The 27,679-nt window shown below is 41.2% G+C and overlaps 2 protein-coding genes across 5 annotated transcripts in view; both read left to right on the top strand.

Annotated features, from left to right (window-relative positions):
- Positions 1-27,679, top strand: part of nebl (nebulette) — a 122,931-nt gene that overhangs the window by 88,345 nt on the left and 6,907 nt on the right. The gene's annotated exons all lie outside the window — the stretch shown is intronic.
- LOC116321060 (nebulette-like) lies at positions 76-27,558 on the top strand. 3 transcript variants are annotated; one of them, XM_031740826.2, is made up of 37 exons: positions 76-106; positions 211-321; positions 407-517; positions 646-756; positions 953-1,060; positions 2,256-2,366; positions 3,180-3,290; positions 3,981-4,091; positions 4,196-4,306; positions 4,392-4,502; positions 4,667-4,777; positions 4,948-5,055; positions 5,978-6,088; positions 8,507-8,617; positions 8,756-8,866; positions 9,180-9,290; positions 11,025-11,132; positions 11,304-11,414; positions 11,648-11,755; positions 12,221-12,331; positions 13,307-13,417; positions 16,697-16,807; positions 18,003-18,104; positions 19,070-19,174; positions 19,337-19,450; positions 22,187-22,291; positions 22,676-22,780; positions 22,956-23,063; positions 23,912-24,022; positions 24,518-24,634; positions 24,715-24,825; positions 24,942-25,046; positions 25,152-25,256; positions 25,798-25,902; positions 26,112-26,204; positions 26,617-26,709; positions 27,212-27,558. In XM_031740826.2, the coding sequence occupies exons 4-37, from the start codon at positions 736-738 to the stop codon at positions 27,398-27,400; spliced, it is 3,675 nt and encodes a 1,224-aa protein (XP_031596686.2). In that variant the 5' UTR covers positions 76-106; positions 211-321; positions 407-517; positions 646-735; the 3' UTR covers positions 27,401-27,558. The 3 variants fall into 3 exon arrangements, with proteins under 3 accessions (XP_031596686.2, XP_039473125.1, XP_031596687.2); XM_039617191.1 differs by lacking the exon at positions 26,112-26,204; XM_031740827.2 differs by lacking the exons at positions 953-1,060; positions 2,256-2,366; positions 3,180-3,290; positions 3,981-4,091.

Here is a 27,679-nt window from a genome sequence, read left to right as displayed (position 1 = left end):
AATATAAGGAAAGTGGGAAGAAGAGCCAGACTGTCAGTGTGTATTCCCAGCTGCCACAGACCAACGAAACCAGTTTGCCAAAGCTGTATCTGAAATACAGAGTGAGGTCCGGGAACATCGTGTGTTTCAGATCTGTTTCAAAGTCAAACCTCAGTCACACTGTTTACATTCGATGCCTTTATTTATTATTTTCCTTTGTTTGTTTTTTAGAGCAAATATAAAGAAGCGGGAAAGAAGGAAGCGTCCAGCTCTCTGTACTCGAAGCTGCCCGAGACTCTGGAAACTCAGCACGCCAAAGAGGCGGCACAGCTGCAGAGTCAGGTACTCATATCACAGACAAGAGAGAAAATACAAACCAATGTTCTTCTTTAGTTTGAATTCTGGCTGTTGTTTGGTGTCTTTGTAGGTGAAGTATAAACAGGACGGTAAGAAGGAGGTGAGCAGCTCTCTGTATCATCAGCTACCTGCAACCACAGAGACACAGCTGGCCAAGGAGCTGAGAGATCTCTGCAGTGAGGTGAGAAACACAGAGACACACTCTGAATGTGAAAGTGTCCCTGCTGTGTGTCAGCCGTTTAAAGTCAGTGTGTGTGTGTGTGTGTGTGTGTGTGTGTGTGTGTGTGTGTGTGTGTGTGTGTGTTTTAGGTGAAGTACAAAGAGGAGGGTAAGAAGGAGATCAGTAAGAACTTGTACTCGCTGCTCCCAGAGACGGCAGAGACACAGTTCGCCAAGCAGATGTCAGAAATACAGAGTGAGGTGAGGACCCTGAACACACCACACAGGGTTATAGTTTCATCAGATCTCAGAGGATCTGTGTCTGTATAAGAAATCTACAGTTTGCAGCACTAATTCTATACGACCACAATAACTGGAAGCTTCATTCAAGACTGTAAAACATAAGTGTTTTTAGGTTTTTCATGTAGGATTAAAAACATTTTTTTTTTTTTTTAAGGCAAACTACAAGAAGGACAAAGAGGATCTGCCCAACACTTTGTACTCACTGCTGCCTGAAACTCTGGAGACTCAGTTTGTTAAAGAGATGGCTGAGACACACAGCCAGGTGGGAACCTTTAGTGATCATGACTCTCCTGCCCTTTTTGGACAAAATGTTGTTCCCGACAATATTCTGGGTTTGAAGACTGAATGTGGTCGACTATCAAGTACTTAAGTTGCCCTGCATTGTGCAGAGACCGTATAAAAGAGGGAGACGACACTCGAGGGTCCCAGAATAAACAGCTTTGAGAGAATTCTGTAACTTCAAACACTTGGAGTAAGAATAAAGTCCAAATTCAGATATTCTCAAAGAATTCAAAATTCCCAAAACAATGAAAATCCCCAGACTCTGAATACTGAATGGACTGCGGTTATTGTTTCATATGTGAAGCTGGTACATCTAAGCATTCATCAAATGAGGCTGCTTTTGTCAGCTCTGATAACACAGAGCTCCTGTTTTTCCTGCTCCGTCATCGTTCATTCTGGCACTTTGGATCAGTCCAGCATTTCCAGTCTGTCACAGCTCACATGTCACTCAACACATAATCACCTGACAGTTAATTCAATCGTTGCCAGTGAACTTCTATATACAGGCGTTATCCAAATAGTAGCCCATAAGTCTTGATAAATAAGGGCGTGTTTGGAGCAATGTCTCATCTGCGTTTAGATGTTTCCAGCACTCTGCTGTGTTTCTAAGGTCATATCAACACATCCTGTTCTGGATTTATTAAGTCAAACTGGAAATTTAGGACACAAAACATTAACAACAGAAGACCAATAAACATTTTTAGCATGTTGGAAAACACTTCAAAGACTGATATGGTCCTTAAATGGCAGCAGTGAGAGACGCAGCCCTGCAGCGTGTTGGACGGCTCACAGATACTCTGACCTTAAGCCTGTTAAACAGCTCTTCATTAATAAGCTCCAGCCGCAGCACACCACTGCAAATAAACTTAAAACAGTAAATAACCTCCAACAGAATTCAGTCAGCTCTTTCCGTTTTCCCACATTCATGTCATGTCTTAGCTATACAGGGTCAAACTGGTCACAAAGCTGAAATCCTATTGGATAGATGCAGCTGGTGATGTCACAGAGTGGTTACTAAATTAACTACCAGTTGCCTGCAGAGCTGATAACACTGCTGAGTGAAGAATGAGATATTTCCAGTCACGAGTAGCTGGGAAACAGTTTAAGGCAGGATGAGGTTGTGAGAGTGTGATTGTTCATGATTTAAAGTGTTTGTTTGTGTGTTTGTCTGACAGGTGAAGTACAAGCAGGCGGGTAAGCAGCACACGGCGTCGTCTCTTTACTCCAAACTGCCCGAAACTCTGGAGACCAAACACGCCAAAGAAGTGACTGAACTGCAGAGTGAAGTGAGTGAATCCTTCTGTGTGTTTTTCATGTTTCCCACTCCTCAGGTTTCATTTGCACAAAGAGTCAGCTGACACTGTCACAGAGGTAGTTTGGTTTTTACTTATTCAGGGCTGGAGATGTCAGACTGTACGATTACACACAGAACAGTGTATGTACAGTGTATAAGACTAAACAGCAGGAGCTGACCTACAGTGCCTCCAGTTGATTAGATACCATCAAGTACAGGAAATCTAAACACAAAGGACCAGAGTCACATAAACACACAGCAGGTAGAACAGTTACAGAGATTTTAAAAACATAATTAAAATGAAAACTGAGAATGAAGAAGAGAACAATTAGCTGCACAGTGGTGCGGGACAACGCCTCAGCCCAAAGTATCCGTGGTTTAAATCCAGCAGGCGTCTGGAGCTGTCTCTGTGCTCTGTATGTTCTCCCTGCGTCTGCGCGGCTTCTCTCCACACAGGCCACACACCTCATCCAACACTTCTTTCACAAAGCTGGTTTGCAGTTTCAGTTTAGTGAATCAAGTCCGGATGGAGGCGAATCACCTGCGTTTCCACTGTCTCAAGGGTTTCTGTTATTACTGTGAAGTGTTGGCTTTATCTTAGTACAGCGAGCTAAAGAAACTCAGCAGGTGACCCGACGAGCTTCTTTTAAATGCAAGTCAAGATAGTGTTTTTCTTCTGTCCAGTAATTTCTGGAACAGCTGTAAACAGCTGTTGTCTGCTGGGAATCAGTGGAGTTTGTTCTTGTTCACAGAGATAAAAAGTTTTTGTTTCTTTTTGTTTACTTGAATTCTTTGTTTCCAACAGAAAAAGTACAAAGATGAGGGGAAGAAGGAGATGATGTCGCCTCTGTACGCTCAGCTCCCTGAAACCACAGAGACCCACTTTGCCCGCGAGATGACTGAAATACTGAGCGAGGTACAGTTCTGCTGTAGCTCTTCCATCTTCTGTGAGGGACTTTTTAATCTGTCATTAAGAGACTTTTTTTGTTTCTGCAATAATCCATTAAGTATTAGAAAGACTAGAGAGCATGTACCAGTGACCCACAACATTAAAACCACCTGCCTGATTTCGTGTAGGTCCTCAGATAGGTGTTCAGGACTCCGGGGACCTCTGGGGGTGTCCTGTGGGGGCTCGATGTTTTGAGTAGAGGTCTCTGGCATAACTGCACCTACTTCCAAGGTGCTTGGAGAAAATTACAGGGACGTTGGAAGTGTGGGTTCTTGCGGAGCCTTTGAGCAACTCCAAACATTTCAAAGCTGAGGACCCGTAAGATCTCTGAGACTGTCTGTATGTAACATGTCATATACAGAATATGTAATAAAGGACTGAAGGATTGTGTCTGAGTCCAGCTGTGAGCGTTAGCTGGAAGTGAAGAGAAGAAAAAGTGATCCTTATATCATTTCCATCTCTGTGAAACTGCTGCCTCCAATTACTGAGCTCATCTCACAGAAGGATGAAGACAGTTCAGATTAGTTTTGTAGTGCTTCCTGTAGGAAATCCCTCTGATTCCACTCATCTGCACGTTTGCTTTGTTTTGGTTGGTGTAATATCTGCTGAGAGACAGGAGACCAGAGTCTGATGCCACATGTTTGTCTTCATTTCTAGAACAAATATAAGGAAAGTGGGAAGAAGAGCCAGACTGTCAGTGTGTATTCCCAGCTGCCACAGACCAACGAAATCCAGTTTGCCAAAGCTGTATCTGAAATACAGAGTGAGGTCCGGGAACATCGTGTGTTTCAGATCTGTTTCAAAGTCAAACCTCAGTCACACTGTTTACATTCGATGCCTTTATTTATTATTTTCCTTTGTTTGTTTTTTAGAGCAAATATAAAGAAGCGGGAAAGAAGGAAGCGTCCAGCTCTCTGTACTCGAAGCTGCCCGAGACTCTGGAAACTCAGCACGCCAAAGAGGCGGCACAGCTGCAGAGTCAGGTACTCATATCACAGACAAGAGAGAAAATACAAACCAATGTTCTTCTTTAGTTTGAATTCTGGCTGTTGTTTGGTGTCTTTGTAGGTGAAGTATAAACAGGACGGTAAGAAGGAGGTGAGCAGCTCTCTGTATCATCAGCTACCTGCAACCACAGAGACACAGCTGGCCAAGGAGCTGAGAGATCTCTGCAGTGAGGTGAGAAACACAGAGACACACTCTGAATGTGAAAGTGTCCCTGCTGTGTGTCAGCCGTTTAAAGTCAGTGTGTGTGTGTGTGTGTGTGTGTGTGTGTGTGTGTGTGTGTGTGTGTGTGTGTGTGTGTGTGTGTGTGTGTGTGTGTGTGTGTGTGTGTGTTTTAGGTGAAGTACAAAGAGGAGGGTAAGAAGGAGATCAGTAAGAACTTGTACTCGCTGCTCCCAGAGACGGCAGAGACACAGTTCGCCAAGCAGATGTCAGAAATACAGAGTGAGGTGAGGACCCTGAACACACCACACAGGGTTATAGTTTCATCAGATCTCAGAGGATCTGTGTCTGTATAAGATTCAATTATTAGTATTAGTATTGTTCCCAACTGAGTAAAAATAGCTGTTTTTAAGTTTTTCATGTAGGATTAAAACACTTTTCCTTCTTTTGTTTGAAGGCAAAGTACAAGAAGGACAAAGAGGATCTGCCCAACACTTTGTACTCACTGCTGCCTGAAACTCTGGAGACTCAGTTTGTTAAAGAGATGGCTGAGACACACAGCGAGGTGGGAACTGTTTTAGTGTTGTTACAGAAAATATTCTGGGTTTTAAACAAACAGCAAAAGTAACGTTAAGTAGAGAAAATTGTGGTACAGGTATAAATTCCAGGTTAAAAAATCCTGTGGTGCAGCATGGTGGTGCAGTGGTTAGCACCACCAAGAGAGTTCCTGCAGAGTTTGCATATTTCCCTGGTGCCTGGAGGAAACCCTGTGTGTGCTCCAGCTTCCTCCTAAATAAAAGCATGTTAGTGTAATTGGTGATGGATGTGAGACTGATGCAGCACTTTAATGCTTAAAATATGGCACTTTATGAATGGATGGTTAAGTGTGGCTTGTTGTCTAAAGTGCTTTGAGCGGTCAGTAAGTTTAGAAAAGCAGTGAAGCAAACAAAGTCAGACTCAAACAAATCTGTAGAAAAGGTTTAAATGTCTTCAAGTAGGAACTGAGGAGCTCTGAGCCGAGACCCACAGAAGGATAGAGAGGCGTGGCCGTATGTGAGACGTTATCAGCCTGCAGCGAACGAACGAATGTCAATGCAAAGTCCTTAGAGTCGAAAATAGGTGTGTGCCCGTCTCAGACACTCCATCATGTTAACACAGGGCAGATAAACTGGCTGCTGTTGTCTATTCTGGTCTTTTTATCAGTGTTATCACATTCAGAGCTCCTGGGTGCCTTTCTGTCCTCCTTCTGTGCAGCAACATATTCACACTGATTTTATTCTCTTTAAAGAACAGCAGAAGCATCCAGTTCTTCCTGTTTACTTGGGTTTTAGTCCATATCCAGTGCATACAGACAAAATAAGCACAATATTAGTCTGGAGTAGATGGTGCTAAAAGCTTTTTCCAACAGTAAACACACATCTTCTCCCATAATGCTGCCTGAGACAGAATGTAAAAACTGTGATAATGAATGTAACATTTTCTTGCAGGTTAAATACAAAGAAGCAGGGAAGAAAGAGGCCAGCAGCTCTCTGTACCACCAGCTCCCTGAGACTCTGGAGACGCAGCACGTTAAAGAGGTTACTGAGCTGCAGAGCGAGGTACACACATCCATTATTCACATTCACTTATCCACTTTTCATGAAGTGGAATATTAGAGCACCAAAACATTAGAGAGCGATTCCCTCCTTTCCATTTACAATCTAATATTTAGTTTGAGCTGGTCAGTGTGAGCATCGTCTCCGTTTGCCTCGCAGCTGTAAAGATGTGTTTAAGGGCAACGGCGTGAACGGTTTTTCCTGTAAAGTCAGGTCTATGAGAACGTCGTGTCTTCGCTGCTGTCGTGCATTTTTTAAGCTGAGAAAAGCTCACACTGAGTGCAGCGTTACTCCTCAAATATTTAATAAATGAGTCATATTTTGCACTTTGAAGACGCTCAGCTGAATGTCTGGGATATTTCCAATGCTGTTTGTAACAGTGAGAGCTTGTCTGCATTATGTCACTGAGGAACAGAAGTCTTTGTAAAGAAACTCAGATATTCAGCAGAAAAACAACAACTTAGAACTGAGAGTCTGTAAACAGCAGAGTTTATGATTAATTCTGTGGTTTGGAGGTTAGATCTCTGTAATCACTGCTGAATTTGTTTTCATTTTATAGTATAGCAAATAAGTTAAGTCACACGATCAGTCAAAGCTTATGTTCAAACTTTTTAGAGTGCATCTTTGAACTGCTGTAGTGCAGCTGTAGTGCAGTCCTGTAGGACAGTGATTGATGAAGGAGAATAACAAGAGTTGCAATGAAAGTGTCATTGCAACTCAGGAAGTCAAACGGAGGCATGAGACTCTTCCAGAAGATATTCCCTTTTCCCGGGTTGTTAAGATAGAAGTGGAGCAGGTGGTAGAACATACTGGTCCAAAATCGATTAGGATGAGATCATTGACTGTATTTAAAAGATGGACATAGCCTCTATGATGTCACCCAGAGACTGAAGCCTCAGCATTAGTGTTTTGGATGCCACCATCTTGTTTTTGGGTTAACAAAAGTGCTTATATTTAAACAGCAGGATGGGCTGCCAAGTAATTAACTGGCGCTAGCATGTTAGCAAGCTAGCCATACAGGTGCATTGCACAGACAGAGTTACCTGCTAGTTAAACTGCACCACAGCCATATTATTTATCAGATAATTGCATGAAAAAGCCCCAAAAGGCTCAAGTTCAGTGATTCCAAATAGCCGAGGTGAGGGCCAGTAGACAGCTTGCAGCTACACATCTGTCAGTCAGAGCATCCAACACTACATAACTTTCAGCATTCATGAAGTTTAAACAAGTGAGTTAAAAACCCTCTACAGCTGTGTCTATGTCTGTTTCTATGACGTCTATGACGTTGTCATCCTGTCATTGGATTATTCCTTCAATTTGTCACTAGTTTGAGATTTTCTTTATAGCAGTTTCTATCATTTAATTGAGATGTATTTATTTAGCACCAAGTCACGACAATGTTAGCATCGAAGCACTTTATACTGTTAGGTAAAGACCCTAAAATCAGAACCCCAAAAATCAAGTGACCCCCTGTGAGCAGGCACATTGTGATTGTGGGACAGAAGAAGTCCCTTTTAAAGTGAAAGAACCTGTGAGTGGGTGTGACGAGAAAGAGAAAAGAAGACAGAGCAACAGTTGGATACTTACCTACATATACTTTCTGCAGTGAATAGAGCTGGATGTGCATAACCAAGGAAGGAAACTCACTTCCATCTTTATCTTATTGCAGACATAATAATATTATCATTATGAATCCCTTTCACTCGGCATGCCTCCCTCTGGTGCTGTATTTTATTTATGATGTTTTTATTTATATTCTGAATAATGCACAGCTGCTTCTTTTGTTTCCAACAAATGAACAGGTTGCATTTTATTTTAGTCGAGGTCAGTTTTCCTGAGTCACGCTGTAACGTTTGGAGCTGTGCAGCAATAAAGCTGTCATCCTGCACTTAAATTAAAGGACCTTTGTTTTATTATCTCTGGATAATAAAACTGTGTTAGTGATGCAGGAAGGATCCAACATCAGCAGCTCTGTAGGACCTGAAGTTAAACAGTTTTTACAAACTTTACAAACACTGCAGCGCTCAGTTCTGTGTAAATGAAGCATTTCCATAAAACTGAGACACCAGCTGCTGTTCAATCTGAGACCAGCGAGTGTCTCACAGAAAAATGACATTGAACAAAAAAAAGAAATGAAGTTCTAGACTTTATTATCCATCAGTGGTTTGGACTCACTTTCAGCTAGTTCAGAGTTCCAGTTTCACAATAAAAGTTAAAACAACAATAACCACCAAACCAGGCTGAGACTAAAATATTTCTTTATTACAATTTTTTATGTAAACTTTATTTCTTCAGAGTTCTTGTTGTGTTTGAGTAAAAGTCAAGATCTCAGATATTTAGTCAGTATGAGAGTCGTTCTCATATTCTCTCAAGCTCAAGTCTGAATCCATCTCTGCCTGTTTTGCTCTCCCTGCTTTCTAGAACAAGTACAAGCAGAGCGGGAAGAAGGCGATGTCGTCCAGTTTGTACTCTCAGCTGCCGCAGACGGCCGAAACGCAGCTCGCCGCCAAGGTGTCCGACATGCAGAGTGAAGTGAGCTCACACAAATACCCCAGAAGATTTCACCTGCTCTTCCCTCAGTTTCTTCTTCGCTCCTGGTTCCTCCTTATGTCTGACTTAGTTCAGGATTGGGGGTCACTGGGCTTTAGGTCTTTCTTTTTCCCTCTGCAGTGTAAATACAAGGAGAACGGCATCAAGAGCCTCTCTCAGAGTCTCTACTCACAGCTCCCAGAAACAGCCGAGACTCAGTTAGCCAGAACTGTGTCTGAGCTGCAGAGTGAGGTGAGGACAACGAGAGCATTTCATTTTTAGTTAACAGGATAATAGAGTTGTTGTGTCTGACCATGACTGTTAAACTAAGGGATTTAGTCATAAATCCATCCAAGTGTTTTATTATTAACTACACATTAAACACAGGTTTAGGAATAAACTCACAAATTTAACTTTCTAAGAATCAGTGACTCAGTAGTTATTATCATTACACCTGCAGACGCTGATTCAAAAGTAAGTCACTGTCCAACAATGTGGCTTTTTAATGTTCAGTGATGTCGTTTTGAACCTGCAAGCAAATATTTCTGACTGATGTTTTTTTTAGGCCAAGTACAAGGAGGCGAGCAAAAAGGAGGCGAGCAGCTGTCTGTACCATCAGCTGCCCGAAACACTGGAGACTCAGCATGCTAAAGAGGCTACTGAGCTACAAAGTCAGGTACACAGATGAAGTGTGACTGTCAGTGAAAGCAATTAATGAGGGAAAATCGAGAGATTTATGGCTCTTTATTGACTTTGTGCAAGCATAACTAAATTATAGCAATCTCCCTCACATGTCACATGATAAATACCTGACATACATATGAATACAACATGCTGACATGTATTATAAAGTATATATTTTCCAAAGTGTCTATATCCATACCAAAATCAGTGCTGTTATTCTCATTTATCTGTGAATTTTATCCACCTTTCCAGGCAACCAGGGTTTAATTTTTTATATGTTTAAAAACTGCAGTTTTTTGCCAAATGATAATCCATCTGTTTTGAGAGGACTGGAGTGAGGAGCCAAATACAGACACCAAAGCAGATGGAAGTAACAGAAGTCAAGCTTTTATTTCAGTTTATAGAAAAAAGTTCCAAAATTATCAAAGTCCAAAAGGTGAAGTAACACAGAAATCCAAGAAGTAAACATGAAGAAACATGGAGCGAATAACAGCAACAAACAGGGCTGCGCATACAGACGCCTCAACAAGAAGGAAACCTTTGTACTGTCGATGGTCTGGTACACAGCTGCCCACACCCTTCTTTGAGGGCTGGCTGCAGCTCAGGAGGTAGACGAGGTCATACTGATCAGAAGGTCGGTCCTTCGATTCTTGGCTCCTCCCAAGTTGCTCTCTGATGCATCCTTCGGAGTATGAATGTGTGTTAATGGTAGTTAGTAAGCGCTGAAAAGCAAAGAAGAAAGTGCTTGTGTGAATGGGTGTGACTGGATGAATGTGCGCTTTGAGTACTCGGGGAGAGTGGAAAAGCTCTATATAAGAATCAGACCATTGAGCATTTACTGATTATAACAAGGAGACGCAGGTAGAACACAGGTTAAAACAATCAGTGACAGGTGAGGAAGGTTAGTTACAACATAAAACAGAGTTATTAAAGAAAGAAAACAACAAAATCCACAGGCAACAAACATTTACACAGAAAAAGGGAGGAAAAGACAGAACTAAGAAACTCAAGACGTAAATATGTACAAAAATGTTCACGCACAAAGGGAGTATTTGGCATTACACTAAACAAATTTATGCAATCAAATCAAATTTGTTACCACCAGTGTCCCATCACCGTTCTGTTTATTATATGAAAAATAATTATTTTTTGTGGGGTTTTTGTAAAAGTATTGCAGTAGTTCAGACGTTTAAACTGACATTTAAAGGATAAAGTCCTGAAAATAATTTCATGTGTTGACATTTTGAAAAGGTCTAAAGTTGGTGAAATGATTTCTGACGAAAAAGAAATAAAAATTAATATTGTTGTGTGAGGATTTATGGCAGATTTTGTTTGTGTACATTTAAAACATTTAATACAGTATTTATGTGTTTACAATTGTATTAAATTATTTGCACATTTAATTAATTATTTACTTGTGTTTGAAATGTTGGTATCTGGTTTTCATTTGGGGGGTGTTTGTTTTTAGCAAGTTCAGGATCCATTTTTGATTTAGTTTTTGTTCGGCTGAGTTTGAGTAGTTCTTAGTTTAACTCCTGATTTTCGTATCATGTCTGTGTTTACCACTTTTTCTGCGTTGATGATTTTTTTATTGAGCTTGACTGTGATCATTCTTCCAGTCATATAAAAAGTCTGTAGATAGATCAAATATCGACTTTTTTATGTAGATTTGTTTTTCTGTTACAGTATATGATTAACCGAGTATGTGTACCTCTGTGCTCTCCAGGTGAAATACAAGGAAGGTAAGAAGGAGCTGAGCACCAACCTGTACTCACTGCTGCCTGAGACAGAGGAGATCAAGTTTGCTAAAGCAGTGACGGAGCTTCAGAGTGAGGTGGGTGGACGTCCGCAATGTGTAAAAACATGTTGGTCCAATAGTTTCACTGCAGCTTGTTCAGCGATTCCTCGTGTTGATGTGGTTGCAACATCCTAATTTACTGTTCTCATTTTTTTCTGGACTGCTTTTTCGTCATCCCATCTCACTCTGCATGTTTGTGTGCTGCAGAATAAATACAAGCAGAAAGGCAGACAGGAGATCAGCAGCAGTGTTTTCCACCAGATGCCGGAGACCAAAGAGATGGAGTTTGTTAAGCACATCTCAGAACTTCAGAGCGAGGTGAGCTGCAACACGCACCAGGTTTACTGAGTCATTTACACCTGTTTGGGTCAAATTTGACAAATTCTGCTCCAAAACTGCGGAGTGTTTAGAAACTAACAGCCCTGTATATTTATGTTCATAGTAATTTATGTCAAGTACTTTTCTGTTCATAGCATGTAATTTACTGCTTCTCTCAGAGATATAGCATAAATATCTCTCAATGTGTTTTTTCCTCTGTGCGTCTCTTCTAGTCAAAATACAAGAAGGACAAAGAGGATCTGCCCAACACTTTGTACTCACTGCTGCCCGAAACTCTGGAGACTCAGTTTGTTAAAGAGATGGCTGAGACACACAGTAAGGTGGGAACTGTGCTTACAGTTTGATTGCACATTGAAAATTAAGCATGGATTTAAAAAATAATCCTGTTTAACTCAAAAGCTGCAAAATGTTTCTGTTTTTGCTGGTAACACTTTATTAAAGTCTGGCTTCATGAACTTACTGTAAATGTTATTACAGAGGCTCCAATAGCCTAAAAATCATAAAATTGGAGGTCTTTCATTTGAATTTAGGCTGATTTTCTTTCTGTATTTGTCAGAGGGTTTTTCAGTTTTAGAATTGAGTGTTATCTGCAAACTGCTGTATATTCTATACAGCCTTTATGCCCTGCACTCCGTGCCGCATGCTACATACTTCTGTTATAAAGATGTCAGTGCAAGCTCCAAATCTATTCAAACACAAACGAAATCAGATGCACTGTGAGGCGCAGGTGTGTGTTCAGGGTCACTGAGCAGTTATTAATCTCCTGTTTTGTTTTCATCACCCAGAATAAATACAAAGAGGCGGGTAAGAAGGAGATGGTGAAGTGTCTGTACTCTCTGCTGCCCGAGACCAAAGAAACTCAGCATGCCAAGGAGCAGAGCCAGCTGCACAGTGAGGTACGTTTAAACATGCAGTCACTGCTCTCTGAACACATGGCTTTCATGAGCATGTTGTTAGTCAGCAGCAGTTCTAAGCTCAGGGACGCAGGTTCGCTATACAGGTGTGATTTTAAACCACAAATATGACGGCACACGTCTTTTGAAGTACGGGTGTCTTGATACAGAAGTGCTGATGTTGTATTTATAACACACACTTAATCATTTTGTGAATGTTTGTGCAGCTCTAGTTGGGGACTCTGTCGCCACCTTTCAGAATCTTATTACAAATAAGTTAATAGTGAGATTTACCTGCACGAAAACTGCTGCTTTTCAGATTTTCTATATATTACAATATAATTTGCATAAAGGTTTTTTGCTATGATAATCATTTAGCAAAAATCTGATATTTTAGAGACAGTATTGTTTCTTATAAAAGGGATGTTTGTGTAGCAACAGACTTTAATATCAAAAAATATATTTAAGGTTTTATGATTGATCATTGAGTCCATCCACAGCACGCTTTCAGGCAGGATTGCTCCAGAATTTGCTTTATTTTTGCCTCATGGGATCATGGGACACCATTTGGGAATGACTGCTGTTCAGCAAACCAACAGGGCATTTCCATTTGTTTACCTGTCACATGTGCTGCTGCACTTTCTGATGGATTTTATGTTGTTTTTTAATCAGTCTGTAGCTCGGTGCAGTGTTTCCAGTTTAAATGATTAAAATCATTAAAATCAACTTAACTGCAAGTTAGGTAGGCATCATTACATTCTGTTAGACCTCAGCATACTGTTGTGATCAGATGTTTTGAGCAGATTTATAATGCATCAGCCTCATAATAATAAATATTTCATTATGAAAATCTCTAATTATGCAGAACTTGAAAATAAAAGTTGGTGAGACAGCAAAGCAAAATGCTGCACTGCTTTTTTAAAAGACGTCCTGATGCGGTCGGTGTCTTTTGATGTGGTTCACGTGTTTGTGTTGCAGAAAGCTTACAGGGAGGAGAGCAAGAAAGAAGCCGGCTGTAGTCTCTATGCCCAGATGCCCCAAACCATCGAGACCGTGTTTGCCAAAGAGCTGAGCAAGACACAGAGCGATGTGAGTCTGACGCTGCCTTCACAGCATCAAGTCAGAGACACCAAATCGATATTCGCGCTCTGTTTAACGAGCAAACGGAGCAAATTTGAGATATACAAGCTGAGCTTTTGAAAGAGCAACAACAGAAAAATATTGAACTTCTCTGCATGTTTTTAAGCAGCAAAGTGATGAAATGTGAACATGTTTAGACAGATGTCACACCTCTGGAATAATAATCTGCTCTGAGTTCACATTTCTAACTAAAGAGCAGATGGGAGGCATTTAAACAGCAACGTCCCGCAGTCCACCGTTTAACACACACACACACACACACACACACACACAAACACACACACACACACTCATGGGAAATGTTTTGTGAATTGGTATCATTTTGTCTGTAGAAGCGTGAAAACAGGGAGCAGCTGTGTGGTGCTCTAGAGCCTGAGGACACAGACACTGACCTACTGTCTACAACAGACACAGACACACACACACACACACACACACACACACACACACACACACACACACACACACACAGAGTAAAACAGCAGTGGCAGATTGAAGCTGATAAACTGGGACAGACACACACTTTTCACAGACTCACTGCTGGAAACTGACACATGTGACAGAGATTTTACAAACTGTCCAGGAGCTGGATGCTGCTGGTGTTTATGAGCATGTGATGGTGAATCTGGAGAGAGAAAAGATGACCTGTCAAGGAACAAAATGCAGTGAGTCCGTTTGTTTCACACCTTTCAACAATTCCCAGAAGAGTGCTTTGGATGAGAGATGAAGGTGTTAGGACAAGATGGAGAAGATGCACGAGGAAGTATAAAAAGATAAACAGGATTAAAAACAGAAGGAGGCAGCTGAGTGTTTAAAGGCCTGTCCATGTCCCGGGTGAGGTGTGTCAGGCTTGTCCTGCTGGGTGGAGGCTCAGGGCAGATCCCGGACACTGGAAAAGTTGTGTCTCTATAAGCTTGTGAACACCTTCCAGAAAAACAGGGCATCTGTGCTTAGACTCCTGCCCCGTCACTAATGTAGGTGGTTTTAAAAGACTCAAAGAGCACCAACAATTAAAAAGTAGATTTTATTTCAGTGCAAGATATGAATAAACTGCAGCAGAGAAAGATCTTCAGCAATCACTGAAAGCTGCACAAACCTCAAATTCTTTTAAGGTTAATCCAGATGTTTGGTGTTTGGTTTGGGGCAGTTTATAACACAGCAGCAGGACACATGTCCTAAACACCAGGATGTGACTGATGTGATGCACAATCCTGGTCTTAGTGAGAGCTGTGAAGAAGCTGTAGCTGTCTAAAGACATTTGGCACAAAATGCATGACGCAGCCTGCTCTCCTATCTTTGTACTGGCTGTGTTGAGAGCCTGTCTGCTCCAACTGATTTGCACATGCTCACAGACAGCTCCACCAGCAGGGTAGCAGGAAACTTGTAATTGCTCATGATTGTACAGAGACCTGCTTTTGCGGTTTTCTACATTAAGCTGAGCAAAGACTTTAAATTGTTGATCATATCGTATTCAAACTGTTGCTGCATCTTGCACTTGAAAAGCGGTATAAAAATAGTCAGGGGAGGAAAATATGTTCACTTTAGCTAAAAAGGGAATTTATGATTCTCCAGGAGAATCAGAGCTCTAAATCCAGTCTAGCTGTCGTGTTTTTCATTTCTGGTAACCATGAGTGATGTTTTTTACAAGTGTGAAACGTCACACATCGTTGGCGTAGTGTCAGTGTGTGTGTCAGTGTGTGTGTCAGTGTGTGTGTCAGTGTGTGTCAGTGTAAATGGAGCAGGTGACGGTCCAGTGCATTTACTACTACAGAGTGGGCGTCATGTGTTCCACCCCCTGGACCCTCTGCCCTGTCAGTGTGTTCGTTTTTTCCCCCCAGTATATCAGTGTGTCTGAAGTGGACAGTTTTCAGCTGTGTGCTACATGTGAGGAAGCTGTGGACAATGTGCTGACCTGATTCTGCTCGAACTGTCTAAGTTGCTGGTACAGAACCTGAATTTCTCTGTTTATTGTACAGATGTTACACATGAGGGGAATTGTTTGGTGTCAGTCAGGCCTGGGGGCAGAAAATCAAAGCTTTGGGTAATCTGGGACGCGGGCCTGATCCTCCTCTGGTTTCATGTCTGCTGACCGAGCAATGCAACACTAATTGGAGCGCGTAACGTAGACCGCCTTTACATCAGCAGCCCAGACAATCCCAGTGTCTGTAAAACCCTGAAGGAACCAACCGGGACAATAACGTTCAGTATCCTGGTTCCAATATGAGCTGTTTCATATAAAACCAGTTTATTGACTATTACCTACTCAAAGTGTCCAGTTTGCAGCCAATAACAGAGCCGGCTCGGTGTCATCAGCTCTGATTCAAGTCAAATCACACTGTGATGCCACGTGTGCCGTAATAAAAATAAAATGAAAAGAAGAAGCTAAGAAGATGGTTCACCTGATTTGACAATAATAATAATAATAATGATAATAATACATTTTATTTGCTTAAAATCTATTAAATGTATTAATGTGTTAAAATGTAATATTTATTTATTAGTCCTAATTATTTACTAGTTACTACTCTACTGCTAAAACTTCATTTTGATTTTCATTTATATTGTAATTTTTTCCCCCCAGTTGTGCTCGTGATGACTTATAGTTAAATTAATTAACGTATATTTAGTAGTTTACATGAGTGGTCTATGAGAGTGTAAAAGCTCTTGAAAGTGCATTACATCACTTCCTGTCCTTATACTCCTGATATTATATTACAAGTTTACAGGTATGCAGCTGTTTATATGCAATATATCTAATGTTTGACAGTCTGCAGTAATTATTATTTTCTTCACAGATTCATAGACCTTAAGCATTTTTTTAAATGTAGAACTCTTATTTCTTTATAAAGAAATGACACATTAGCAATCAGTTGGTTTTTGAAACACGATTAAAGCAAAATCCAAACAGAAGGCAGCCGGTTTATTCTGCAGGCCTTTTAACTTCAGTCAGTTTTTGTATCCATTTGCGCATCACGCTGTGAATTCCTCATTTTCACAGTTGGAAGTCGGCTCGTCTTATTTTTAGACAAATGAAGAAGTGCGTTTTCAGTCGCAATCCAGCACCAGGATGAATTAGTCATCCGATGTTTTCCTCCCTAAATTTATCAGGCTTCTGTTTTTCTGCGTCTCTCTTTTCAAATCCTCCACTCCTCCTTTTCTTCACTTATTTCATTATTTTTTTCTTCCTCAGTCCTTTTTGACTGTCCTCTCTCTTCTGTCTCTCTGTAGAAGTTCTATAAGGAGAAATATAATCGGGAGAAGGGGAAGTCCAGCTACACCAACATGAAGACGCTTCCTGAGGTGGAGCACGCCATGGAGGTCAACAAGAAGCAGAGTGAAGTAAATATGTGCACTCACACATAATATTTACCTGTCCGTCTGAATCAGTGATACAACCAGCTGTTATGTAACGTTTGTTCGTGTAACTGTGCCGACAGCAGTTCATCAGCAGAACTTAATAGTTTCTCTTTTAAATTACAGTAAAAGACAACAAATAACTGTTATTTTGCAGAATGAAATGACGACACTGCCGTCAGTTCTACTCGTTTCGTTAGAGGAGAATATTTGTGCATTTCCAGAGTGAGTGTATGGAAACATTCTGTAAGGTACATCAAGGAAACGACAAACTTCTAGATACTGGAAGTATTTTTGCATCCAGAGAAGGCCCCACCTGCTGGCCATTAGAAAGAGTGCAGTCTATGCACAGTCTATGACATTAGACCAGGGTTGTCCAACTCCAGTCCTCGAGAGCTACTGTCCCGCAGCTTTTAGATGCTTCCTTGTTCCGACACACCTGAATCACATGACTGGCTTGTTACCAGGCCTTTGCCAAACTTGATGGTATGCTGAAGAGGTAATCCAATCATTTGATTCAGCTGTGTTGGAGTAGGGATGGATCTAAAAGCTGCAGGACTGGAGTTGGACACCCTGTATTAAACCATTAGCTGTTATTTTAGTGTTTTTGCTACTGTGTCCTTCAATTGTTAATGCTGTAAAATATAGTCTTCACCTGTTTAATATGTAAAATACATTACATGAATAAATATGTTGGCAAGAGACATGATTTGTGGTGCCAGAAGCCTTCTGGTTTCCATTTATAGTCCATGATTATGTCAGAGCTAATAATAAACTGGAATAAAAGGTGGAGGAAAAAGAATCAAAGCTACCAGAGACAAACAAAGATAGTTATCATCAAGGTAAAAGAGCAAGTGGAAAAAGCCCCACTGAGATCTGAGACACTCAAGGAAACACAGGAGCAACTAGGAAAAGACTTAATTATATGATTTTTGTGATAAAAGTGAACACAGTGGAGCTGGATCATCATAAGTGGCTTTACTCATAATGTAGGACCTTCTGTTTCCCGACAGCAGTTTTCAGTGAATTCAGCTTCTTTTCTTTCCGTTTTTATGACCAGTGTGTTTAACAGCTGCTTTTTATCTATGTTTGTAATTTTGAACTTGACTGCACTTTTGTTTATGTTGGTTTTATTAGAGTAACTCCTTCTTTTCTTCTTAACCTCCTCTGCTGGTCTCAGGTCAGCTACAGGAAAGGTAAAGAGGAGCTTCATCACTACAACGCGGTCCCAGACAGACCTGACATCGTGAACGCCACCAACGCAGCTAAACTGGCCAGCGATGTAAGCGTGTGTGTGTGTGTGTGTGTGTGTGTGTGTGTGTGTGTGTGTGTGTGTGTGTGTGTGTGTGTGTGAACATGTAACCACGTTCCATCTAACACTCATTTCCATGACAACGTTCCTGTTCAGCGGCTTCTCTCTGAGTGGAAATGCTGATTAATTATAGAAAATGTTCTGCTCTTAACACTGAACTGTCATTATGTAAGTGTGTTTTGTAGCTTCATGGGAAAGTGTGACACGCTTGTATTTCTATCTTTGTGAGGGCTTGTTTTGGAAAGTGGGGACATTTTGACCTGGTCCTGTCTTCGGGACAGACCAGGGGTCTCTTTGAGGGTTAGGACTTAGTTTCAGGGATCCAATTTAGATAAAGACTTAAAAGTACAAAGTATGTGTTTGCATAACATCCAGTTAGCGTTCTTTGTACTTTACAAACAGGAACCGCTAACAGCTAATTCAGCGGTTCACTAACAAGAGGGTTTGTAGAGGGTACAGCAGACGTGGCAGTTTGTGTTGATACAACAACAATCAAATGATCAATAATATATTATTGATTGATTGATTGATTCATTCATTCATTCGTTGTGTGGCCCTAATACACTGCAGCAGTTTTTAGTTTTTATTGGGGTTTTTTGTTTCTGATTGTTTTCAGTTGGGTTTTCTTATTTATTGCTGAATACCTGGTTTTGTTAGTATTAGATGCTATTATTATATATTATGTGGATGATGTGTACCAAGGGCAAAATGTAAGGAGTTTGGAACAGTTAAATCTCTTTACTCATGTAGACGTCTCAGTCTCGATAAACTCTGCTCCGGCGCCTCCTGATGCTTGTGAAGTTGACAGATTTATCAAATTACCTAAAAACTAAAACTAAAATAACTAAGTTTAACTAAAACGTCTTTTCACAGCTGTTTTAATATTTTTGTATTTGTTTTATTTAGTTTTTCTTGTGTGTTTGTGACATCTACAGGTGACCTATAAGAGTTATACTAAGCAGCCTGTCTACAGTGACGAGTCTCTTCTGGCCAGAACCGACATCCAGCACGCCAAAGAGGTCTCAAAACTGGCCAGCCAGGTAACACACAGCCTTCCCAGCATGCACTAGTAGCCACTTTGCAGGTCAGCACTATAATGTGTGGTTAAAAGACTTGGAAAAGATACACTTACATTTTACAACTGATATCTCCAGTTAGCCTCTAAAATGTTTTCCATTAATGTTTATCTCGCTCTCCTGCAGGTGAAGTATAAGGAGAGCTTTGACAGACAGTTAAAGGGGCAGAAACCTCAATACAACCCGCTGGAGTGTGTTTCCTTCAAACAAACGCAGGCTGCTTCTGCTCTGGCCAGTCAGGTAAGTGAACCGTGGTCACATGATCAGTCACACACAGGTTGAAGTTCAAATAAAGCACATGATGATCTTTCATCAGGTTTTTTTCTGACTGTAGGTCAGCCTAGTCTAACTGGGTGAGTATGAAAGTGCACTACAAAGGAAAGCTGTTAAAATGCCTGCATGTGTGTGCTGTATAGTTTAGTGTGTCCATAGTTTTCTATAAAATTCCTTGTTTTTATTTTATGCTTAATGGGAAAGCAGTACAGAGTGGGAACAAGTTTTTACTCTTCGACTTCTGTGGGCTTCATTATACTAAAGTTAGTCAGGTGTTGTTCAGATGTGGTTGTTCGGCTGGTGAAGCAACAGTATGGTTTCCCCTTCAGCCTGAAGTCCTCCCACTCTGTTTGAGAAAGTGAATAAAAAACAATTAGATAGTTTTATGGATTACAATAAAGTATTATTCTTTAATGTAATCATTTTTAGTACTCATAGTGCAAATATGTTTTTTTATATTCTTCAGAATAATCCGATTTTTTTTCACCTGGAGACATTTTTGTTTTTCCTTTTAGTCACTGAGATAATCGAGTGGAAGAGGGAAAAAGCAGCGTGTGTGTCGTTCTCTTTCACACACACACTCACGAAAATTCAGTCTGTTGTGTGGGCGTAACCATGGCAACCTTTCTAAGGCAAATGGAGAGGGATTGTGGGATGAAAGCTGGAGAAGTTGAAGAGGTTACACACACATACTGGTCTATCTGCAGTTGTGAGGACATTTATTGATATAAGCATTCCTCGTTCTCTCACCCTGAACACCATTATCACTATTAAATATTAAACACAAATCTAAGCCAAATATGAGCCCAGCTCTAACACAAAACCTAAAACTACATCTGAACCTCGGGCAGCCTGCTGGAGGTCAGATGTCTTTACAAAGTCACCATAAATTTCACCCCAGACAAACAAAAAGAGAAAATAAGAGCTGAACAGTGAAAAGAAGCAGCATACAAGCACACACACACACACACACACACACACACACACACACACACATACACACACACACACAGAGGCAGCCGTTTTAGTCCACTCACTGCCCACACAGCTGCAGAAAAGAGCCTCCCTACTTCACCGCGTTACATAACAGCTTGTTGTGTTGAACGCTGCCCGGTGTTCAGGAATGCTGCACGTTCACACAGTGCTGCATTTTTAGAAAAGCCTCCCTTTGAGACGCTCAGCATCATGATACATAGGCGGATCTCTGAATGCAGGTTTTTAGTAGAAGAGGTTGGTGAAAGGGGGCTGAAACTGGAACCGATTTTGGCAACACAACTGAAGAAAACATCAAAGTAAATTTTTATATGTGGAACTCAAAGGGAAATTTCTGTTTTTTTAATACTTCTCACACTTTGCTGTTTCTGCAGACGGTAGAAAATGTGGCTCATGTGATGTTCTGACCCTGAGATTTGGGTTTACTGTTTGCCGTTATCTCTGTGATTAACTGAAGCCAGAACATCTTCATATGGCAGAGAAGCAAGAGAGCGTAAGAGAGCTTTACAATGACTGACCCTGATGGACATTAATGTCTGTAAAAGACCATAAAAATATCTGCTCATCTTTAACCTTTAACCAGGAAACATAATCACCACACGTCATACTGAATCACTGTGATGCTGGATCAATTCTGGATACCAAAGACCCCTGGAATTCCCGAGCAAAATTGGTCCAGTGATTTTTTTTAAACATATGCAAACATACATGGAAATACGGCATATAAGGTGTAACCAGAGTTTGTACTCACTTAACAAACCACCTCGGCCACCTTGTTCAGCACAGCCTCAGGCACCTTTCGTGTACTTTTCTTGGACCACAAAGTTCTTCTTTGGATGTTTCTGAATTTTTTTCCTCACTGCTCAATAATGTGAAGTTTCAAAGGTCAGTTTAAAAAAACAACTCTGAAAATGGTCAGATGCAAAGACTGAAAATGAGTGAAAAAAAAAACTGTTTCCAAAGTAAGATGTTCAAGATGCCTGGAGAGCTCATTACAAGAAGGTCTGGCTCCTTGAAAAAAAAAAAGAGGTGTGGGTTAAGACTTTTACACAGTAAAACATCTTTGGGAACTTTTTTTATCCCACCTTCTGCAGATTTATCATTGACTAATTACAGTCCCCTTACTCTTATTTTGATAGTTGAGCTACAGCTCACCAGCTATTAATGAGGCCTGGCCTTTCACGTCATGTTTCTTTACTGTGGTCTGCAGAGTCTCTGTGATGGTGGAGAAGAATCTGCTTCTCTAGAAAGAACCTCGTCCACATTTAGCCAAACCTTAGACTTAAACATTTCTATATTGTGAGGCTCAGTTGACTTTGTGAAAAAAGTAGCTGGTAGAAATATCCTCAAAAAAACTACTTTTTACTTTGAGTACATTTCAGAGCCTGCACTTTGTCACTTGTACTTGAGTAGAAAATTTGCATCTGTTCTTCAACTTTTACTAGAATATCTTTTAACACAAGTATCTGTACTTCTTAAGTACAGAATGTCTGTACTTTTGCCACCTCTGGCAGAGCATCACTTAAAGCTGGACAGAAAAGTGAGTAAAACCAGAGTTTAATCCAAGTGATTAACGGGAACAAATAAATCTCTTTGTTTTGTGCTGGCAAACGTTGCCATTCCTTAAAGAAATCACATATGCCCTGGAAATCATTTTAAAATCCCTGGAAAACCTTCAGTGCTTATATGCATTCTTCCTCTGTCTTCCAGGTGAAGTACAAAACCAACCAGAACCAGAAACCAGAAGGTTCCTCAGACCTCCCGAACCTCCTGCAGCTGGAGCACGCCCTGCACGCCAGCAAGCTTCAGAGCAATGTAAGCCACATGCTGTTAGACAATAATTAGATATGTTAGACTGTCAGAGAAAAAGTAGCTATGTTTCATAGAATAATAACAAAGATTATTATTTTTATTAAAGCGCTAAGCTTCAGCCTTCAAAATAAAAGTCTCTGCAAAGCCCATGCAGATGTTGCAGGAGTTAATAACGAGTTTGGAGATACACATCTTAACATTCGCTACCGACACACAATTAAAATAAAAGTCCTGCATCCTGCTCGTGTGTCTTTGTCATTTTATTTTAGTTTGTTGAGTGAGGACATTGTTGGACTGGACTCAGGCTTATTCAGCCAGCCTTCTGCTTTTGTGCTTATATAAATAGTAATCATGTGTAATAGTGTCTGTTTGTGTATATGTGATCAGGTAGAGTATAAGAAGAAGTACGAGCAGACGAAGGCTCATTACCACATAGCTCTGGACACGGCTGAACAGCTCCACCACAAGGAGAACGCAGTGCTGCACAGCCAGGTTACACACACACACACACACACACACACACACACACACACACACACACACACACACACACACACACACACACACACAGACACACAGACAAACAAAGGCTTTCAATGTCTGATCATTTATAAACTTCACACTGTGTAAGTGCGTCTGATGGGTTTGTGTGCTTTGTTGTTTTCAGGTAAAGTACAGAGAGGAGTATGAGAAGAACAAAGGTCGCTCTCTGATGGAGTTTGGAGACACTCAGACCTACAAGGTGTCCAAGGAAGCACAGAAGATGCAAAGCGAGGTGAAACGTCTCTGCAGCTCTGACAGAAACAGACTGTATGTGTTTCTTTAGCTTTACACTCTGAGTTTTGGATCCAGCTGATGAAGACTTCAGGTTTGGCGTGTTGTGCATCTTTGGTTCTAACTTTTAAACTTTTAATGTGACATGCAGCAAATAATCCAGACAGTATTTGGCCTGCAGACTGGAGTGAACTGTGGTTAAAAATGAGTTTGAAAAAATTTGAGCTTTTTTATTTGCACAGAACACAACAAGCATGTATCTTTACTGCCTATTAACTAACTTTGAACACTGATTTCACAGCTGAGAAAATCTAAACCTAAAATAAATCATAAGTCATATAATAATATGACTCCAGCTTAAATCAAGGAAAGCTATCATGTTGTTCAAAGTCCTGAGTTTAAAACAGAGTTTAAAGTGCATGATTATCCTACAGAGAGCCTGCAGGTGTGTTCACAGCACAGCCATGGGTTACTAACGCTCTGCTCGCATCATGAAAAACTGACACTGGACTCGACATGAACGATGCCGCAGAGTGGTGTCACTTCTTTTTCCATCAATCATTACCAACATGAAAACAAATCTGTTGTATTTTAGAGAAACTGAGATCAGCGTGTGCCACCTGCTGTGGATCTGTGCCCCACAGTTTGACCAGTTAGACTCCAAATCAGGAAAAACCAGTGAAGCTCCGGCACGATGAAGCAATCACACTTTTGTGGGGGTTTACAATTATTAGTTGTACAAGTATGAGGGTTATCGTGCACCTGTGCCTTAAAAAGCTACAAATATTAACACTGATCACATCTATCTGTGTCTCATTGTTCTCTCACTGTGCTGTGTGTCTCTTACAGAAGGAATATCGGAAGGACTATGAGGAGCAGATGAAGGGCAAAGCCTTGGTGGACGTCGACCAGACGCCTGGATACCTGACAGCGCGCCATGCTAGCAGCCTGCTGAGCGAGGTGACGTAGCCTCAGAGGGATGAACTATTTAAAGCCATGAGGTTTTATCAAGCTGTGCTCAAACCTGGAAGTGCAGATAATCTATAATCCATTGATTTCCAACATCTTTGGCTTGTGAAACACTTGCACTGTGGATTTTGGTGATTGCTCCTTTTTCTGATTCGTCCTTTTCAAATGTCTTTTATTATCTGAAAGATTGAAAGAATTTTTATACAAAATCAGTGAACAGTATCCACAGGTATTTATTTTAAAGAGTTTTAATAAAAGGAGGAGCTGAACATATCAGTTATTTTGCTTATTTACACAATATTTGGCAAATTCTAAGGATAGAAGCAAAGAAATCAACACATTTTTAATCTATTTATGTGAAACGAAGCACTTCACAAAGAAAAAGAATAAACATTTGGCTTTAATCAATCAAGCATTAAATTAAAAAAAAAATCATATTCATTTTCAGTTTCCCTGTTTTTGCTTTTCTTCGCTCTTTCCTTGCAGAAAGAGTACAAGAGGGACCTGGAGCAGGAGGTGAAGGGGCGGGGCTTATCTGGTGTTGGTCTTGAAGAGACACCTGAGCTGCTGAGGGTTAGAAAAGCCAATCAGATACTGAACCAGGTAAACTAAACACACACACAGATTTCTGAAAGTTTTAAGTGGCCTGATCTGATCTGGAGTTCCAACTGTGCTGTTCACAGAAGGAGTACCGCAGAGATTTGGAGAGGGAGATTGTGGGGAAAGGCATGGAGCTGAGTGCTGATGTGCTGGAGATGCAAAGAGCCAAGAGAGCCTCACAGATCCAGAGCCAGGTTTGTGTCATTGGATTAAAGGAGAACTAAATGGAAGTTCTTTCTCAGACATCTTATTTTTATAGAACATGCAGCCTGCGAACATTGAGCTGATGGTTTCTGTCTGCCTGATGCAGAAGTCGTACAAGCAGACGGAGCAGCTCAGAGAACATTCATACGGGACGGTTACAGACACTCCTGAGCTGCTGCACGCCTCCTACCTCAAAGACGTCTACAGCCAGGTCTGTGTGTTAAAACAAGGTGCTTTAAGTGAAACGACAAGTTCGTCCCTCCGATCTAAACACCCCCCACCCCCACCTCCACCTCCCCCGCCCCCCTCTCTGTAGAAGAAGTATAAAGACGAGGCGGAGCGACTGAAGGGACGCTACAGTCTGGTTTCTGAAACCCCCGAGATGGAGAGGGTCAAAGCCAACCAGAGACACATCAGCTCTGTGAGTGCTCGGTGTCCACACGATCTGTTCATTTTATTCCTGTAAATTATGATCGGTTAAAAACTTTGAAGTTTTAGTTCCTGTATTTTTCATGTAAGTTCAGAACAATAAAACAGTGTAGTAAATGCACAAGATTGTTTTTAATCTACTTTTTATTATTTTTATTGCAGTTCAAAATAACGTTTTCTTCTCATTTTAGTGTTTTTTTAAATGACGACTTGGTGAGCACAATTATTCTCTAAAAATGAAAGTTTTGCGAGCAGCATGAATCATAGGCACAGATATTGAGACCAGACTGCAGGTTTTGGGCACGTACACAGTGAAGTCTCTTATTCAATATTTATGTATAAAAATTTTACACTACTGCCACAAACACCAAGAAGAAAGTGTGCAAATGTAGAAACAGACACACCGTTCAGGTCAGTCATTATTTTGCAGGGTCATTGTAGTCAGCAGTCAAAGGCGGGGATGTGTCCAAAAAGGTTGGATGACATAACTCTAATCAACACACTTGTTACAGCAGCGTTTTCTTTCCTTTTAGCTGCGATACTGCTGGGACTCAAAGCTGATGAGAAACCTGACGTCATCGGTCACAGAGACGCCGGAGATCGTCCTCGCCAGAGAGAACGCCAAGAAGATCAGCGACGTACGTTTACGGTTGGAATCAACAAACTTGTTTACACTGAGCTTCAGAAAAACGATCCACTTTTTTTATATGAATGAATGTTAAGCTCAGGGAATCAATCCTCAGAACACCGAAGTAAAGTGTGTTTTTGAGTGGGTGTGGAGTTTAAGTAACCGCCACCAACAAGCAGGCTTTAGAGCTGCAGATGACTCACCTCCAGCTCTGTTCAGGTCCAGTACAGGGAGGAGGTGGGTTGTGGCACCGCAGTCATGGACACACCTGAGATGGAGCGAGTCCGACGTAACCAGGAGAACATCAGCTCAGTGAGTACACAGACAGCGGCCTTACAAAGTGAACAGCGCGGCAGTCAGTGAGTCATGATGTGTGGATGAGGACTGAGTGTCGCTCTGGGGAAAGTGGAGCAGGAAGCCAGAGTGTGAGTGAGTCAGCTAATAAAACAGAACAATCATACATTCAAAGAGTGTCTCAAAAACACACTAAATACAGGATGGAGTCAGTGCTGGTTGGATACTGACAGTTTGTGAGTTAAATAAGTTCATAGCAGCTTATAACAGCATTTCAATGAGGAGCTCAGTGGTCAAAGGAGGGATGCTATTTCCATCTGCAGTAGTTTATATTTGGTTCTTTGGGTTTGTTACACAGACGACAGCAGCAGGGAGATATGACACTGACTAAGTCAGACATCTGACCTGACATTTCTGATTTTGCCACCAGGTCAAATACAAGCAGAGCGCAGTGAAGGCCACCAGCGTCGGAGTGACTCCAGAGCTGGAGAGAGTCAAGCAAAACCAGGAGAACATCAGCTCGGCAAGACACACACACACACTTTTACCCCTAAAATAAACTTGAGTTAAGTTTTATTTATGTTTAACACACATAAAAACAGAAGCCTTGGTTTGCTTTTGCCTAACCTAAACCCTAAAACCAAAACAAACCCTCAGTCAGTACCTCCAAATTGTGGATTATCAGAAACGTCCTGGTTTTAGTGGGAAGGAGGCAGACGGTCAATCTGAATCACACAAACTTTTTATTTACCACCACCACACTCAAATTGCTACTTCAACTGCTTGCTGAGATCAGAGGTTTTTGATAGGACGCACTTCAATCAGAGGACAGCTGATGAATGAAAGAGGTCAGAAGTGATGACTGGTCCAAAGTGTGCATGGAGTGAAGTAGAGAGGAATTTTTCACAGTATCCAAAGGCTCTGAAACAAACTCAGACACGCACACACACACACGCATAGACACACACGCACCTCAGGGTATTATCTGTATCTGTAATGTACGTGTGTGTGTGTGTGTTAAATAGGTGAAGTACCAGCGCGGGCTGCAGGAAGTGAGGGGGCGGAGCTGCAATGAGCTGGACACACCTGAGTACAGACGTGTCAGGAAGACACAGGATTCGGTCTCCATGGTAGCAGCCTGGTTGCTGTGGTTCCCACCTGTGCAGTGGGAGGAGCTAACACAAGTGATGAGTGATGTGGCACCAAGCGTGTGACCGCCGCACGGATACTAACAAACACCAACAAGCTGACAGCACGGAGGACAGAGCAGTGTGTGTGTGTGTGTGTGTGTGTGTGTGTGTTTGCATGTGTGCCTGTGTGCAAGTGACCTTAATGAGTGTGGTATGTGTTAACAAATAAAGATTTAAAACCACTCCCTGTGTGTGTTTGTTTATTTGCTCACCGACTACATGCATCCTGACCTGTGTGTGTGTGTGTGTGTGTTGTGCTGTCTAACACTAGTGTGTGTTTAACCTGTGTGTCTCAGTCACTGA

The sequence above is a fragment of the Oreochromis aureus genome, linkage group 9, assembly GCF_013358895.1.
Source record: "Oreochromis aureus strain Israel breed Guangdong linkage group 9, ZZ_aureus, whole genome shotgun sequence".
NCBI lineage: Eukaryota > Metazoa > Chordata > Actinopteri > Cichliformes > Cichlidae > Oreochromis > Oreochromis aureus.
Note: the sequence above shows the minus strand (reverse complement) of the source record. Positions and strands in the feature narration are given on the sequence as shown.

Coding starts and splice junctions, on each gene's coding strand:
- LOC116321060 (XM_031740826.2), top strand. CDS start 736: ATGTCAGAAATACAGAGTGAG. Junction 13,418..16,696: donor TGAGCAAGACACAGAGCGAT/GTGAGTCTGACG, acceptor GTCTCTCTGTAG/AAGTTCTATAAGGAGAAATA. Junction 16,808..18,002: donor TCAACAAGAAGCAGAGTGAA/GTAAATATGTGC, acceptor TGCTGGTCTCAG/GTCAGCTACAGGAAAGGTAA.